The 16,365-nt window shown below is 48.1% G+C and overlaps 1 protein-coding gene across 1 annotated transcript in view; it reads right to left on the bottom strand.

Moving 5' to 3' along the window:
- The window catches only part of kiaa1549la (KIAA1549-like a), a 542,422-nt gene that overhangs the window by 170,565 nt on the left and 355,492 nt on the right, over positions 1–16,365 (bottom strand). The window contains exon 13 of the mRNA XM_070898600.1: positions 108–229. Coding sequence (XP_070754701.1) covers positions 108–229 — 122 coding nt within the window. The remainder of the gene's footprint in view (positions 1–107; positions 230–16,365) is intronic.

A 16,365-nucleotide genomic window follows, 5' to 3' on the forward strand; every position in this document is an offset into this window, starting at 1 on the left:
TTTATTATTTTCCGTGTGTTGGTGATTTATTACAAAGTTTCTGCCATATGAGCAGGAAAGTGAAAACAGAAAAAGCAGCCAACCAAACCAAACCAAACCCGTCTCACCATTTTTCTTCCTCGTTCCCTCTTTTGTGATTTTCTGCTGTGCCTTCTGTGGAGTGTCTGTGCCCGAGTCGGGATTTCCTGACTGCTCGCTGATGACTGAATCCTCCTCGCTGTGCAATCTGCTGCAAATCACCATGGCAACAAAAGAATGTCATATTTAATCTCTCTCTCACTCTCCCGCCCTCACACCCGCAGGTTTCAGTAAATTTCTCAAATACAGTTTAAAAAAACATTTAAGGTTTGGATTTTCCGCTTGTTGCCGCCTCTGTTTTCGCCCCAGAGCGGCGGCAGTGGCAGCGGTGAGCTATTCTGGGCGATGGTCAGCTTCCAGCGCCTCGCGGAGGTTTTCAGGGCCAGTTTCGGCGGGGCGCGGTGAGGTGAGCCGGTGTGCAATGCCCCTGGTTGTGACACCGGCGTTCACAGGCAGTCCCACCAGGGGGCACTCCCATCCGATCCGTAGCGCCCCGCAGCTCCCCCTGGTGGGACCGCCTGTGAATGCCTGCGAGCTGTAGCGGCTGCAGTGAGGTAACTAATGCCGACCTCAGGTAAGTGTGCTTGTTTTTTTTTTGTGATTTATGTTGTGGTGACGTGGGCTGTGTATTGGGAATGTTTATGGTGTTGTTTTTCCAAGTGTTTTTTTCTCCCCAATCCTCTCTCAGAGCGCTCCAAGGCCAGCTCTTTAGCTCGGGATTTTCCCATGCTCAGCCGGCCTAGTGCCCTAAGAGAGGTGTATAATGCCTCCCTTAGCACTCCGCCCCACACTCAGGGCCCAGCTGACTAGTTTTGCTGACTGAGGCACAAACTGTTCCTGGGCGCAAACTTTACCGCCCCGCCACCATTACCGCCCCAAAATGAGCAAAGCCGAAAATCCAGCCCTTAATCTTCAGCAGCGTGCAAAGAGAAACATTAAATAATGCATTTCAATTGATTACTGGAACCATTATGGATGCAGCTTTTACTTTAGACTGCGAATCTTCCATCCCTCATAATACCACACAATTCCATTTGGGACATGACTTACGCTTAATTTTTTATCTTATTATGACAGATTTAATATTTCAACCACTTTGCTGTTTCAGAGTCAAGCCTGTTTTATATCCTCGGCCTCCTGCATTCAAAGTGCAAAACCTTTTCTCTGTTTTGCTTCTCTATTATGATACTCGGTTGAGCTAATAACTGCATTGTACCACGAGCTGGAATTTCAAGGCACTTCTTGATAGCCCCCCCCCTCCCTATATCTGTAACCTCCTGCAACCCCGCAACCCTCCGAGGTCTCCACGCTCCTCCTATTCTGGCCCCTTGCCCATCCCCAACTTCCTTCACCATTGGCCTTCTGCTGTCTAGAATCCAAGCTCTGGAATTCCCTCCTTCATCCTCTCTACTTTTCTCTCTTCCTTTAACCGACCTGTGTTCTGTCCTAAGTGTCACCTCTGAGTCAAAAGGTTGTGAGTTCAAGTCCCACTCCAGAGACTTGAGCACAAAATCTAGGTTGACATTCCAGTGCAGTGCTGAGGGAATGCTGTGCTGTCAGAGGTGTTGAATGGCCTACTCCTGCTCCTAATTCTTATGTTCTTATATTTTTATTTTATCCACTCCAATGACGTCACTTGCCACACCGGCACCGAGCTTTACGAGAAATTAACCAGGTGTAGGGGGCGGAGAGGGAACAGGTGATGTGGGTGTAAAGGTGGGGTTGGAAGAACATGATCCGTCTTACCATCTGGATCACGATCTCGCTCTCAACCCCCCTGCCCCTTTAGACCTGGATCACCTTCTTTCCCCATCCCCACTGTGTTCTCTGTGCTCTTCCCCACCCACCCCCACGAGTTCCTGACCTCCTCTCCCCCATCCCCTCTCTCTCTCTCTGCCTCCCCCCGGTCTTTCTCTCTCTCTCCCCCCCCAGTCTCTCTCTCTCTCCCCTACGATCCCTTCTCCTCTCTCCCTCCCCCCAGTCTCTCTCTCTCTCTCTCCCCCCTCCCCGCCAGTCTCTCTCTCTCCCTCCAGTCTCTCTGTCTCCCTCCAGTCTCTATCTCTCTCTCTCTCCCCCCAGTCTCTCTCTCCCTCGTGTCAGCTGTGGCTCAGTTGGTAGCACTCTCGCCTCTGAGTCAAAGGTTTGTGGGTTTAATTCCCACTCCAGGAACCTGAGCACAAACATCTAGGCTGACACTCCAATGAAGTGCTGAGGGACAGCTGCACTGTCAGAGGTGCCGCCTTTTGAATGGGATGTTAAACCGAGGCCCCGTCTGCTCCCTCAGGTGGATGTAAAAGATCCCATGGCACTATTTCGTCTCAAAGCACTTTACAATCAATGAAGTACTTTTGGAGTGTAGTCAGTGTTGTAATGTAGGAAATGCGGCAGCCAATTTGCACACAGCAAGATCCCACAAACAGCAATTTGATAATGACCAGATAAACTGTTTTAGTTATGTTGCTTGAGGGATAAATATTGGCCAGGACACCAGGGTAACTCCCCTGATCTTCTTCGAAATAGTGGCCATGGGATCTTTTACATCCATCTGAGAGGGCAGATGTGGCCTCAGTTTAACGTCTCATCTGAAAGACGGCACCTCCGACAGTGCAACACTCCCTCAGTACTGCGCTGGAGTGTCAGCCTGGATTATGTGCTCAAGTCTCTGGAGTGGGACTCGAACCCACAACCTTCTGACTCAGAGGCGAGAGTGCTGCCCACTGAGCCACAGCTGACTATGCAGAACAATCAATTCTCTATGATTCTTGGTGACATAAAACAATAAAGATGTAACTTCCTAACGATGGGGGGGGAGGGGATTCAGCCCACCAAGCCGTCCATTACAATGACTCCGCTTTAATGTGTGATCATGAGATTCCTCAGCTTCTTCCATAGTTGATTAGTGAGAATGGGATGGATTGAAATCTAGTTTCTCAAATGTCACAAAGAGATAAACAGATATTGAATTAACACTTCAAATCACCATAGCAACCAACCCGGTTTTGGGCTGCTGGCACATCATCGTGAAAAATGTGCTGATGTCAACATTACAAAAATATCGCAAGTGTTTAAAAAAAATCCAGTACAGGCAACAAGGGCAGAATCCAAAATCCTCCCGTCTTTCCTCATCTAACTCTGTCAGCAGATCCTATTCTCTTCTCCCTCATATGCTTGTCTAGCCTCCCCTTAAATGTATCTATACTATTCGCCTCAACCACTCCCAGTGGTAGCGAGTTCCATATTCTTACTACTCTCCGGGTAAAGAAGTTTCTCCTGAATTCCCTATTGGATTTCTTGGTGACTATCTTATATTGATGGCCTCTAGTTATACTCTTCCTCACAAGTGGAAACATTCTCTCTGTATCCACTCGATCAAAACCTTTCATAATTTTAACAACCCCAATTAGGTCCAAAAGAGATCCAGCCTGTTCATCCTTTCCTGATATTTATACCCTCGCATTTCTGGTATCATCCTTGTAAATCTTCTCTGCGCCCTCTCCAGTGCCTCTATATCCTTTTTATAATGTGGCAACCAGAACTGCACGCAGTACTCCAAATGTGGTCTAACCAAGATTTGATACAAGTTTAGCATAAATTCACTACTTTTCAATTCCATCCCCTTAGAAATAAACCCGAGTGCCTGGTTTGCATTTTTTATGGCCTTGTTAAGCTGTGGCACTGCTTTTAGTGATTTGTGTATTTGAACTCCCAGATCCCTTTGCTCCTCTGCCCTTGGAAGTATATCGCCGTTCCTTCAGCGTCACTGGAACTCCCTCCCTAACTGCACTGTGGGAGCACCTTCACCACACGGACTGCAGCGGTTCAAGAAGGCGACTCACCACCACCTTCTCGAGGGCAATTAGGAATGGGCAATCAGCGACACCCACATCCCTTAAAATGATTTTTTTTAAATGGATAGCTCCAGTTTAAGGGCTAGGTGCAATGGGCCGAATGCTAGGATTCCCGTGGGAAAATTCAGCTCTCCCAACACATGCCCAGGAGGGATGCCGCACTTAAAGGGGGCACGAGTGGGAGATGGTGGGGGGGGAGCGGTGCTGCAACATCTGATACTGCAACCCACGGTCTCTTTCCAGCATGACTCTCCGCTGGGGGCATTGAAATAACCCCTTATATACTTTCTAGATGTCAGCCATGGCTCAGTGGGTAGCACACTCGTCTCTGAATCATAAGGTTGTGGGTTCAAGCTCCACTCCTGAGATCAGAGCACATAATCCAGGCTCACACTCCCAGTACTGTATTGAGGGAATGCTGCACTGTCGGAGGTGCCACCTTTGAATTAAATATTAAGCCTGTTTACTCTCTCGGGTGGATGTCAAAGAGCCTACAGCACTATTTTGAAAAAGAGCAGGGGAGTTCTCCCTGGAGTTCTGGTCAATATTTATACCTCAATCAACATCACTAAAACAGATAATCTGGTCGTTATCACATTGATGTTTGTGGGAGCTTGCTGTGCACAAATTGACTGCTGCATTTTCCACATTACAACAGTGACTATACTTCAAAACACACTTCAATGGGTGTAAAGCACTTTGAGTAAGACACTTTAGGAAGGACATGAAGGCTTTGGAGAGGGTACAGAAGAGATTTACTAGAATGGTTCCAGGGGTGACGGACTACAGTAACACGGATACACTGAAGAAACTCGGGTTCATAGAATCATATAAATTTACAGCACGGAAGGAGGCCATTTCGGCCCAGCATGTCCATGTCGGCTGACAAAGAGCTATCCAGCCTAATCCCACTCTCCAGCTCTTGGTCCACACCCCTGCAGGTTACAGCACTTCAAGTGCACATCCAAGTACTTTTTAAATGTGGTGAGGGTTTCTGCCTCTACCACCCTTTCAGGCAGTGAGTTCCAGACCCCCACCACCCTCTGGATGAAGAAATTTCCCTCATATCTCCTCTAAACCTCCTACCAATTACTTTAAATCTATGCCCCCTGGTTGTTGACCCTTCTGCTAAGGGGAATAGCGGAGCTTGAACCCACAACCTTCTGATTCAGAGACGAGTGTGCTACCCACTGAGCCATGGCTGACAAAGAGTAGGAGTAAATGAGTACTTTTCAGAATGGCAGGCAGTGACTAGTGGGGTACCGCAAGGTTCTGTGCTGGGGCCCCAGCTGTTTACACTGTACATTAATGATTTAGACGAGGGGATTAAATGTAGTATCTCCAAATTTGCGGATGACACTAAGTTGGGTGGCAGTGTGAGCTGCGAGGAGGATGCTATGAGGCTGCAGAGTGACTTGGATAGGTTCGGTGAGTGGGCAAATGCATGGCAGATGAAGTATAATGTGGATAAATGTGAAGTTATCCACTTTGGTGGTAAAAACAGAGAGACAGACTATTATCTGAATGGTGACAGATTAGGAAAAGGGGAGGTGCAACGAGACCTGGGTGTCATGGTACATCAGTCATTGAAGGTTGGCATGCAGGTACAGCAGGCGGTTAAGAAAGCAAATGGCATGTTGGCCTTCATAGCGAGGGGATTTGAGTACAGGGGCAGGGAGGTGTTACTACAGTTGTACAGGGCCTTGGCGAGGCCACACCTGGTGTATGTGTACAGTTTTGGTCTCCTAACTTGAGGAAGGACATTCTTGCTATTGAGGGAGTGCAGCGAAGGTTCACCAGACTGATTCCCGGGATGGCGGGACTGACCTATCAAGAAAGACTGGATCAACTGGGCTTGTATTCACTGGAGTTGAGAAGAATGAGAGGGGATCTCATAGAAATGTTTAAAATTCTGATGGGTTCAGACAGATTAGAAGCAGGAAGAATGTTCCCAATGTTGGGGAAGTCCAGAACCAGGGGTCACAGTCTAAGGATAAGGGGTAAGCCATTTAGGACCGAGATGAGGAGAAACGTCTTCACCCAGAGAGTGGTGAACCTGTGGAATTCTCTACCACAGAAAATTGTTGAGGCCAATTCACTAAATATATTCAAGAAGGAGTTAGATGAAGTCCTTACTACTAGGGGGATCAAGGGGTATGGCGAGAAAGCAGGAATGGGGTACTGAAGTTGCATGTTCAGCCATGAACTCATTGAATGGCGGTGCAGGCTAGAAGGGCCAAATGGCCTACTCCTGCACCTATTTTCTATGTTTCTATGTTTCCTATCCATTCTATCTTGGTCCCTCATAATTTTATACACCTCAATTAGGTCTCCCCTCAGCCTCCTCTGTTCCAAAGAAAATGAACTCAGCCTATTCAATCTTTCCTCATTGCTAAAATTCTCCAGTCCAGGCAACATCCTCGTAAATCTCCTCTACCCTCTTTCGTGCAATCACATCTTTCCTGTAATGTGGTGATCAGAACTGCTAGCTGTAGCCTAACTAGTGTTTTATACATTTCAAGCAGAATCTCCCTGCTCTTGTATTCTATGCCTCGGCTAATTAAGGCAAGTATTCCGTATGCCTTCTTAGCCACCTTATCTACCTGGTCTACTACCTTCAGGGATCTGTGGACGTGCACTCCAAGGTCCCTTTATTCCTCTACACTTCTCAGTGTCCTACCATTTATTGTGTATTCCTTTGCCTTGTTAGACCGCCCCAAATGCATTCGCTCACACTTCTCCGGATTGAATTCAATTTGCCACTGTTCTGCCCACCTGACCAGTTCATTGGTATCTACCTGCGGTCTGCAGCTTTCTTCTTCATTTTCAACCACACAGACAATTTTTGTATCATCTGCAAACTTCATAATCATACCCCCAACATTCAAGTCTAAGGGCTGTTCTCCTTAGAATAGAGAAGGCTCAGAGGAGATTTGATAGAGGCATTTAAAATCAAGAAGGGTTTCGACAGAGTAAATAAAGAGAAACTGTTTCCAATGGTTACGAGCACAGATTTAAGATGATTGGCAAAAGCACCAGAGGCGACATGAGGAAAAACTATTTTAGACAACCGGTGTTTCGTATTTGAAATGCACTGCCTGATGGGGTCGTGGATTCAATACCTGTAGAAGCCTTCAAAAGGGAATTGGATAAGTACATTAAGAAAAAAAATTGCAGGGATATTGGGAAAGAGCGGGGGAGTGGGACTATCTGGATTGCTCTTCGAAAGGACCGGCGCAGACTCGGTGGGCTGTACTATTCTATGATTCTAGGATATAAATGCAAGTCTTTTTTTTTTATTTTCTAATTTTGCGTGTGGCTTGGCTCCTCAGAGAAACATCATTGCCTGACAGAACCAAGAATGTCTTCCTGGAGATACAGGACCAATTTTCACCGTACCTGAATCGCTGCGCCATCTCTACAAATCGTCATAGTAAACGGCAGCAGAGGGAAATGAGAACATGTGACAGAGACTTTACCAAGCTGGCAAGACTGTTACTATTCCTAATCAATCTCTGTGGAACCTCATCTGTTATTTCTAATTTGATTAATTAGAAGAAATACAAGCTGCGAAATCTAGAAATTTAACTCATTTCTAATGGGGCGCAAATGAAGTTTGCAACTGGGCGCGGCGCTGGTAACGTCTCCCGCCATATTTAGCGGTAGTTTAGCGGCGGCGCTACGGTTTTGCGCCCCGATCTCCTGCGCCCGGTGATCGTGATGTCATTGCCACGCGCATCGCCCCATTAGCCCCGAAATTGGCTTTCGCCCCCGTGGTAGCGCCAGGCGAAAACACCGTCAGCTGCAAGAGGCGCAGATTGGACGGACGGCCGCTATCGGGGCGATGATTGAAGGCGAGGTGGCCAAGTCAACTATAAAAAATAACGTACCTTTACTTTCCCACTCCCGATCCAGTTTCTTCGCGGAGCCCGGCCCGCGGATTGCTCAGCCTGGGACTCTGCTTGAGTGTTGGGCTGTTCGCCCGGTACCCCCGCTCCATCCCCTGCTCCATGGTGGTCCAGGTAGAACCTTTATCATTTGCAGAGTCGGCAGTGTGGGCCCTTACCCTTTCAGAGAGGCAAGAGCCCCTCGGACGTGGCAGTGCTGCAAGGCCCAGTGTGCAGAGATGCTGAACCATGCGCCCTGTCACCGCCCCAGGAAGGAAGTGGTGCACTTGATTTAACACTCCATTTCCTTCCAGGGGCGGTAACCCGAATTTCTGGAGATGGGCGGGACTTCAGCGCCTGCTGCTAAGTCTCATGCCTCCCGAATGTTACCGCCTCCAAACAGGGCGATGCTGAACTTTTCCCTTTTATTTAATCTTTTATTACAACAACAACAAAGGCTTGCATTTATTTAGTGCCTTTAACATATTAAAACATCCCAAGGTGCTTCACAGGAATGATTATTAAATAAAACTTGTCACTGAGCTATTAGTGCAGGTGACCAAAAGCTTGGTCAAAGAAGTAATTTTTAAGGAGCATCTTAAAGGAATAGAGAGAGGTAGAGAGGTGGAGAGGTTTAAGGAGGAAATTCCAGAGCAGCTGAAGGCACGGCCACCGATGGTTGAACGATTAAAATCGGGGATGTGCAAGAGGCCAGAATTAGAGGAGCGCAGAGATCTCAGAGGGTTGTGGGGCTGGAGGAGATTACAGAGACAGGGAGGGGCGAGGCCATGGAGGGATTTGAACACGTGGATCAGAATTTTTACATTGAGGCGTTGCTGGACCAGGAGCCAGTGTAGGTCAGCGAGCACAGGGGTGATGGGTGAACGGGACTTGGTGTGAGTTAGGACACGGGCAGCCGAGTTTTAGATAAGCTCAGGTTTATGGAGGGTGGGAGGTGGGCCAGGAGAGCGTTGGAATAGTCAAGTCTGGAAGAGACAGAGGTATGGATGAGGGTTTCAGTTGCAGATGAGCTGAGGCAGGATGGGAGACGAGTGATGTTACGGAGATGGAAATAGGCGGGCTTAGTGATGGAGGGGTTATGGGAGCGTAAGCTCAGCTCAGGGTCAAATAGGACGCCGAGGTTGCGAACAGTCTGGTTCAGGCTCCAGAACCAAAACAATGGTCCCGATAGTATCACGAGGCGGAGAGCGAGGGGCGGGGCAATTATGCGGAAGAACGGGTTTCCCTCGGAATTTAATGGCAGGACCCGCTCACCAATTTTCTGTCTCCATTTCCTGGCAGCTGCCAACAAGACAGAGAGGCTGGGCTGGCCGTCGGGTGGGTAGGCCTTCCCCTCAGTACCAGGCCACAGCCGGGGAGCGGACAGGAGGGAGGGATCAGAAAGGCCAGAGAGGGTAGGGGACGAAGATTGGAGACCAGAGGGGAGATCGGAGGCCGGAGTTGGGAGAAAATCGGAGTCCGGAGGCAGAGGGGAGATTGGAGGCCGGGGTGTGGAGATGATCGGGTGGGTCAGGGGGTGAGGGGGGGGGGGGCGCGGGAGTGACGGGGGGGGGGTTAGCTGGGGTGGGGGGAGATTGGAAGGGTCAGGGGGTGTAGGGGGGGTGAACTGGGGTGGGGAGAGATCGGAAGGGTCAGGGGGTGAAGGGGGAGTGAGCTGGGGTGGGGGGAGAGCGGAAGGATCAGGGGGTGAAGGGGGGGTGAGATGGGGTGGGGAAAGATCGGAAGGGTCAGGGGGTGAAGGGGGGGTGAGCTGGGGTGGGGGGAGAGCGGAAGGATCAGGGGGTGAAGGGGGGGTGAGATGGGGTGGGGAGAGATCGGAAGGGTCAGGGGGTGAAGGGGGGGTGAGCTGGGGTGGGGGGAGATCGGAAGGGTCAGGGGGTGAAGGGGGGGTGAGCTGGGGTGGGGAGAGATCGGAAGGGTCTGGGGGTGAAGGGGGGTGTGAGCTGGGGTGGGGGGAGGTCGGTAGGGTCAGGAGGTGAGGGATGGCGGGGTAAGCCTGGGGGGGGTGGGGGAGATTGGGTGGGTTGGTGGGGCCTAATCGTAGTAGGTGGGTGAGGGGGGCGGAGGGGGGGGGTGAGCAGGGCCGAGCCGGGCCAGGGCGGGGGGTGGGGAGATCGGAAGTGTCGGGGGGAGGGTGGGGGAGTAGAGGGTGAGCCGGGGTGGGGAAAGATCGGGTTAGTCGGAGCTGGGTGCCTGATCACAGTGGCTGGGTGAATCAGGTAAAATGGATAAATCAATAGGTACCTCCTGGATCCAGCAGTCCTCGCCTCCCTTTAGCTGCCCAGTTTCCCGAATCTCGGAAAACACGGCCGGCCAGGGGTTCAATTTAAAATGGTGCTTAATTCTGAGGCACGCAGCCTCATTATAATATTTAAATGACCTACCCGCCTCTTGCGAGCTGGTTGGCTGCCTGACCAACGCCCCACCTGCATTCGAACCAGGTGGATGGGTCGGAGGTGGGTTGGGGTCGGATTTCTGATTTTTTACCTTCTGACCTACCCGACTTAAACCCTCCTGTTGTAGGAGAAGGTTGTGGGTTCAAGTCCCACTCCAGGAACTTGAGCACATAAATCTAAGTTGACACTCCAGTGCAGTGCTGAGGGAACACTGCACTGTCGGAGGTGGCGACTTTCGGATGAGATGTTAAACCGAGGCCCCGTCTGCCCCCTCAGATGGATGTAAAGGATCCCACGGCACTATTTTCAAAGAAGAGCAGGGGAGTGTCCTGGGGCTAATATTTATCCCTCAATCAACATCACAAAGACAAATTATCTGGTCATTATCCCATTGTAGTTAGTGGGAGCTCGCTGTGCACAAATTGGCTGCCGCGTTTCCTACATTACAACAATGACTTCACTCCAAAAGTACTTCATTGGCTGTAAAGCACTTTGAGACGTTTGGTTGTCATAAAAGTCATTTTATAAATGTAAGACTCTTTTTTGGTGTTGGGGGGGTTAAAATTCCCTCCAATCGATCCAGCTTTCTGGAGATAGAGGAGCAATTTCCACCGCACGCATATTGCTGCAGCAGCTAAAATTATTCCCAACAAACAGTAGGAAAGAGGCAATAATAAGATGCGATGAAGGCTTTAACAGCTGTCAAGACTTTGAGCAAACTCTGTGGAACCTCATCAGCTTTTACTACTTTGATTAATTGGAAGGAATGCAAGCTGTAAAATCTAGATATTTTATCTTTGATAACCAACATGTTGAATAGCCTTGATAATAACGGACAAGGCATCTTGAGCAGACTGTAATGAAACACATTTAAAAATGTTTAACCAACCATGGTTTCCCATCTAGTTTCCAGTTGTAATAGCATTAGATTGTTTTCCATAAAACACTGCAATTGCATCCAAATGACAGCTCTGACTTTAATAATGGATTGATCTCATTCTCCTTCGAAATATGCCGTCCTGAGAATTCACACTGCCAACCCCGTCAGCTATTTACAGAGAATGCACAGCACTGAAACAGGCCATGTTGCTCAACAGGTCGGTGCCGGTGTTTATGCTCCACACGAGCCTCCTCCCACCTCGCTTCATCTCACTCTATCAGCATATCCTTCGATTCCTTTCTCCCTCATGTGTTCATCCAGCTTCTCCTTAAATGCATCTATGCTATTCGCCTCAACCACTCCCTGTGGCAGCGAGTTCCACATTCTCACCACTCTACAGTGATTACACTTCAAAAGCACTTCATTGCCTGTAAAGCGCTTTGGGACATCCTGAGGTTGTGAAAGACGCCAGATAAATGCAAGTTTCTCCTGAAATCCCTGCTGGATTTATTAGTGACTTTCTTCTATCTGTGGCCCCTACTTCTGAACTCTACGATAAGTGAAGCATCTACTCTTGGTCTACCCTCTCAAACTCCTTCATAATCCTGCCACCTCTCAGCCTTCTCTTTTCGAGAACCTCGGCCTGTTCAATCTTTCCTGATAGTTATGACGTGTCTTTTTTTGGGCACTCTAAACCATTCGGCTCAGGAGATTCAAAAATCTTATCAGGAGTAAACAATGGTTTAGCCCGTGTAGTCCAGTTACAGTCTACAGGCGGTGCGATTTGTTTTCAGTATGAGCATGCAGAATGGGGAGATCCCAAGAGCACTCTGTGCTGAGTTGGTGAATCTCAACCGGCATGCAGAGCGGAGAGATAGGGTACAACTGTTCTTGGTGTTCCTGTTTTAGGGAGGTAGGAAAAATAAAAACATCCAAGAATACTGCTGTTGATCTTTACTGGGTGTGAGTAGCTGTGTTTGCGTGTGCGCATTTGTGTGTGTAAGTTTGTGTGTGTGTGTTTGTGTATGAGTTTGTCTGTGTGTGCGCGCATTTGTGCATGTGTATGTGTGTGTGAGTTTGTGTGTCTGTTTGTGAGTATGCGTTTGTGAGTGTGTGTGTTTGTGTATGAGATTGTGAGTGAGTTTGTGTGTGAGTTTGTGTATGTGAGTTTGTGTGTGTGTTTGTGTGTGCGTTTGTGTGTGCGTTTGTGTGTGAGATTGTGAGTGAGTTTGTGTGTGAGTTTGTTTGTGAGTGTGAGTGTGTGTGTCTGTGTGTGAGTTTGTGTGTGTGTGTGAGTTTGTGTGTGTGTTTGTGAGTTTGTGTGTGTGTTTGTGAGTGTGCTTGTGTGTGAGTTTGTGTGTGAGTTTGTGTACATGTGTGTGAGTTTGTGTGTGTTGGTGTGAGTGAATTTGCGCGTGTGAGTTTATGTGTGAGTGTGTGTGTGAGTATGTGTGTGTTTGTGAGTGCGTGTTTGAGTGTGTGTGTTTGTATACATGTGTGTGAGTTTGTGTGTGTGTTGGTGTGAGTGAGTTTGCGTGTGTGAGTGTGGTTGTGTGAGTTTGTGTGTATGTTTGTGTGTGTGGTTGTGTGAGTTTGTGTTTGGGCGTGTGAGTTTGTGAGTGTGTGTTTGTGAGTGTGTGTGTTTGTATACATGTGTGTGAGTTTGTGTGTGTGTTGGTGTGAGTGAGTTTGTGTGTGTGAGTGTGGTTGTGTGAGTTTGTGTGTATGTTTGTGTGTGTGGTTGTGTGAGTTTGTATTTGTGAGTGTGTGTTTGTGAGTATGTGTTTGTGTGTGTGTGTTTGAGTGTGTGTTTGTGAATGTATGTTTGTGTGTGTAAAGTTGTGTGTGTTTGTGTGTGTGAGTTTGTGTGAGTGAGTTTGTGTGAGTGTTTGTGAGCGTGTGTTTGTGTGTGTGTTTGCCTGTGTGAGTTTGTGTGTGTGTGTGCTTGTGTGTGTATGTTTGTGTGTGTATGTTTGTGTGTGAGTTTGTGAATGTGTGTTTGTGCGTGTAAATTTGTGTGTGAATTTGTGTGAGTTTGTGTGAGTGAGTTTGTGTGAGTGTTTGTGTGTGTGTTTGAGAGTGTGTGTTTGTATGTGTGTTTGCCTGTGTGAGTTTGTGTGTGTGTGTTTGTGAGCGTGTGCTTGTGTGTGTATGTTTGTGTGTGTATGTTTGTGTGCGAGTTTATGTGTGAGGTTATGTGTGTGAGCTTATGTGAGTGAATTTATGTGAGTGAGTTTGTGTGAGTGAGTTTGTGTGTATGAGTTTGTGTGTGTGTTTGTGAGTGTGTTTGTCTGTATGTATGTTTGTGTATGAGTTTGTGATTGTGTGTGTTTGTGTGTGTGTGAATTTGTGTGTGAGTTTGTGTGTGTGTGTTTGTGTGTGTATGTTTGTGTGTGAGTTTGTGAATGTGTGTTTGTGCGTGTAAATTTGTGTGTGAGTTTGTGTGAGTGTTTGTGTGTGTTTGTGAGTGTGTGTTTGTATGTGTGTTTGCCTGTGTGAGTTTGTGTGTGTGTGTTTGTGAGCGTGTGCTTGTGTGTGTATGTTTGTGTGTGTATGTTTGTGTGCGAGTTTGTGTGTGCGAGTTTGTGTGTGAGGTTGTGTGTGTGTTTGTGAGTGTGTGTTTGTGTGTGTGAGCTTGTGTGAGTGAGTTTATGTGAGTGAGTTTGTGTGAGTGAGTTTGTGTGTATGAGTTTGTGTGTGTGTTTGTGAGTGTGTTTGCGTGTGTATGTTTGTGTATGAGTTTGTGATTGTGTGTGTTTGTGTGTGTGTGAATTTGTGTGAGAGATTGTGTGTGTGTTTGTGTGTGTGTGTTTGTGTGTGTGTGTTTGTGTGTGAGTTTGTGTGTGTGTTTGTGAGTGTGTGTTTGTGAGTGTGTGTTTGTGCGTGTGTGTTTGTGTGTGCGTGTTTGTGTGTGAGAGTTTGTGTGTGTGTGTGAGTTTGTGTGTTTGTGTTTGAGTGTGTGTTTATGTGTGTGCGCTTTTGTGCGCATTTGTGTGCGTATACGTTTATGTGCATTTATGTAAAAAATAATAGAAAGAGATGGAGATTGTACAGTGGGGGGCGGGGGGGGGGGCTATTTGAGTTCAGTTTCCTGCCCCCATATTTGAATATCTTGCCAAACCTTTCACATGGAGATGGCCACTCTGTTGCAATAGGAACAGGAGTCGGCCATTCAGCCTCTCGAGCCTGCTCCGCCATTTGATTAGATCGTGGTAGATCTGAAGCTCAACTCCATTTTAACTGCCTTTGCTCCGTGTCCCTTGATACCCTCAACCAACACAAAGGAGCGCACTCCAGCGTGTGCGTGTCTCTTCAAGAGGAAAAGCGGGAAGAGGAAATAATCTAGGAGAAACGCCCGCTCAAGTTGAAAGAGGTTCCTGCTGGCGAGGAATAAGGATCTATGTCCAAAATGATCATAAATATTACATCTATCTTCAAAGTTGGAGTTATATGGTTTCCACAATTGCGTAAAAACACCACTGGGTCCTGACTGTGAGGGGAAGAGAGAGAGTTACTGTAAGAATTGTTGCTGTTCACCAATTCATTCTATGTGACAGCTGCAAATGGTTGCTAGCCATCGGTTCTACCTTCCTTGGTTTGTGGGCAATGTTAGACAATTTCAATTGCACAGTTGGAGTTCTGTTTATAGAATTATAGGAGGAACATTTCGGGTCGTTGGTAGCTCCTGTTAGTGCCACGGAGCGAAAATTCAGTAGCGCCCCGTGAACGTCCCACGGACGATGTCTGTGACAGCTCCGCGGAGTGTGTACCGGGCTGCCAGGCAGCTTGCGGGCGAAAATTAAAGAGGAGGTGTGACAAAAGAAAAATGACTGATTTAAACGGTCACGGCCGTCTTGATTATAGATGGCGGAATGCAGTGGAATCGCACTCTGCTCCCGGGTGGTCTAGCCATGGCCCAGTTTCCTGCCTGCAGAGTCAGCAGCTCGGCCCTCCCCTTTAATGGAAGGTGAGGGTCCTGTCGATGTGCGAGTGCTACGTGTCCTACCGTGGGACGCTGGAGACTTTGCGAGCAACAGTTGCCCCGGACCCGCCCCCGACAGGAAATGGATTGGGAGATTTAGCGCTGGAGTTCCTCTCGGGGGCAGTAAGCTCAATGTTGCTCGCAGGGCGGGAATTCCGCACTGGACGCAGGAAGCCCCGCCTCACGGCTGTCACCGTCCTCAAACGGGGCGGACCGAATTTCAACCCCACAGAATCTCACAGCAAAGGAGGAGGCCATTCGGCCCATCGTGCCTGTACCGGCTCTTTGAACGAGCGATCCAATTCGTCTCACGTCCTCCGCCATTTCCCCATAGCCCTGAAAATTTTTTCCCTTCAAGTATTTATCCAATTCCCTGTTGAGTGGTTATTAGTGAATCTGCTACCCTCGCCCTTTTAGGCAGCACGTTCCAGATCTCAACAACTTGCGTCCCTATACTTCCCAGATCACTTAAAGGGTTCAAACTGTTCCAGCAATGCTAGTGACCTTCTGTTATGCAGCAGCCTCCATTCAAAGGGTCTTGGCAGAAACTGTGGGAAACGGGAGGAAATCGACTGGGGTCGGAGAAAGCTCCAGCTGCCCCTTATTCACAGCAATAAATTTTTGGTGTTTCAAGAAATACATTTAGGAAATGCTTTTCGTCCATTGGGGGGAATGAATCCAAAAGAGACATCAGCCTCTATTGTAATGATATCCAGATGCAGGATTATAGGGCCAGATTTTGCTGTCAAAGTGACAGTGAGGCTAACGGCGCTTGTCGATCTTTCAGCATAAATGGTACAGCGACTTCAGGCACGGGGCAGATGCCGGTTAAACATGGAGATCCAGAAGCCAAGTTGTGCCACTCTGCCGTTAGCTTCATGAACACAGCATCTCGCCGCCGGCTTCACCACTGAGACGCAATGAATGGCGTGAAGTTGCTGTACTTGAGCGGTGAGTACGACCTAAATTCGCCACAGATATTTAGAAAGAAAGACGTCCATTTATATTGCGCCTTTCACGAACACCAGGTGTCTCAAAGTGCTTTACAGCCAATTAAGTACTTTTGGAGTGTAGTCACTGTTGTGATGTAGGAAACACAGCAGCCAACTTGTGCACAGCAAGCTCCCACAAACAGCAATGTGATAATGACCAGATAATTTGTTTTAGTGATGTTGATTGAGGGATAAATATTGTCCAGGACACCCAGGAGAACTCCCCTGCTTTGGGGCTAGTAGTTACAAGTCTAAGTATCCTTTCAACAGTGTAATAAGTG

This window comes from Pristiophorus japonicus, chromosome 14 (genome assembly GCF_044704955.1).
Source record: "Pristiophorus japonicus isolate sPriJap1 chromosome 14, sPriJap1.hap1, whole genome shotgun sequence".
Lineage (NCBI taxonomy): Eukaryota > Metazoa > Chordata > Chondrichthyes > Pristiophoridae > Pristiophorus > Pristiophorus japonicus.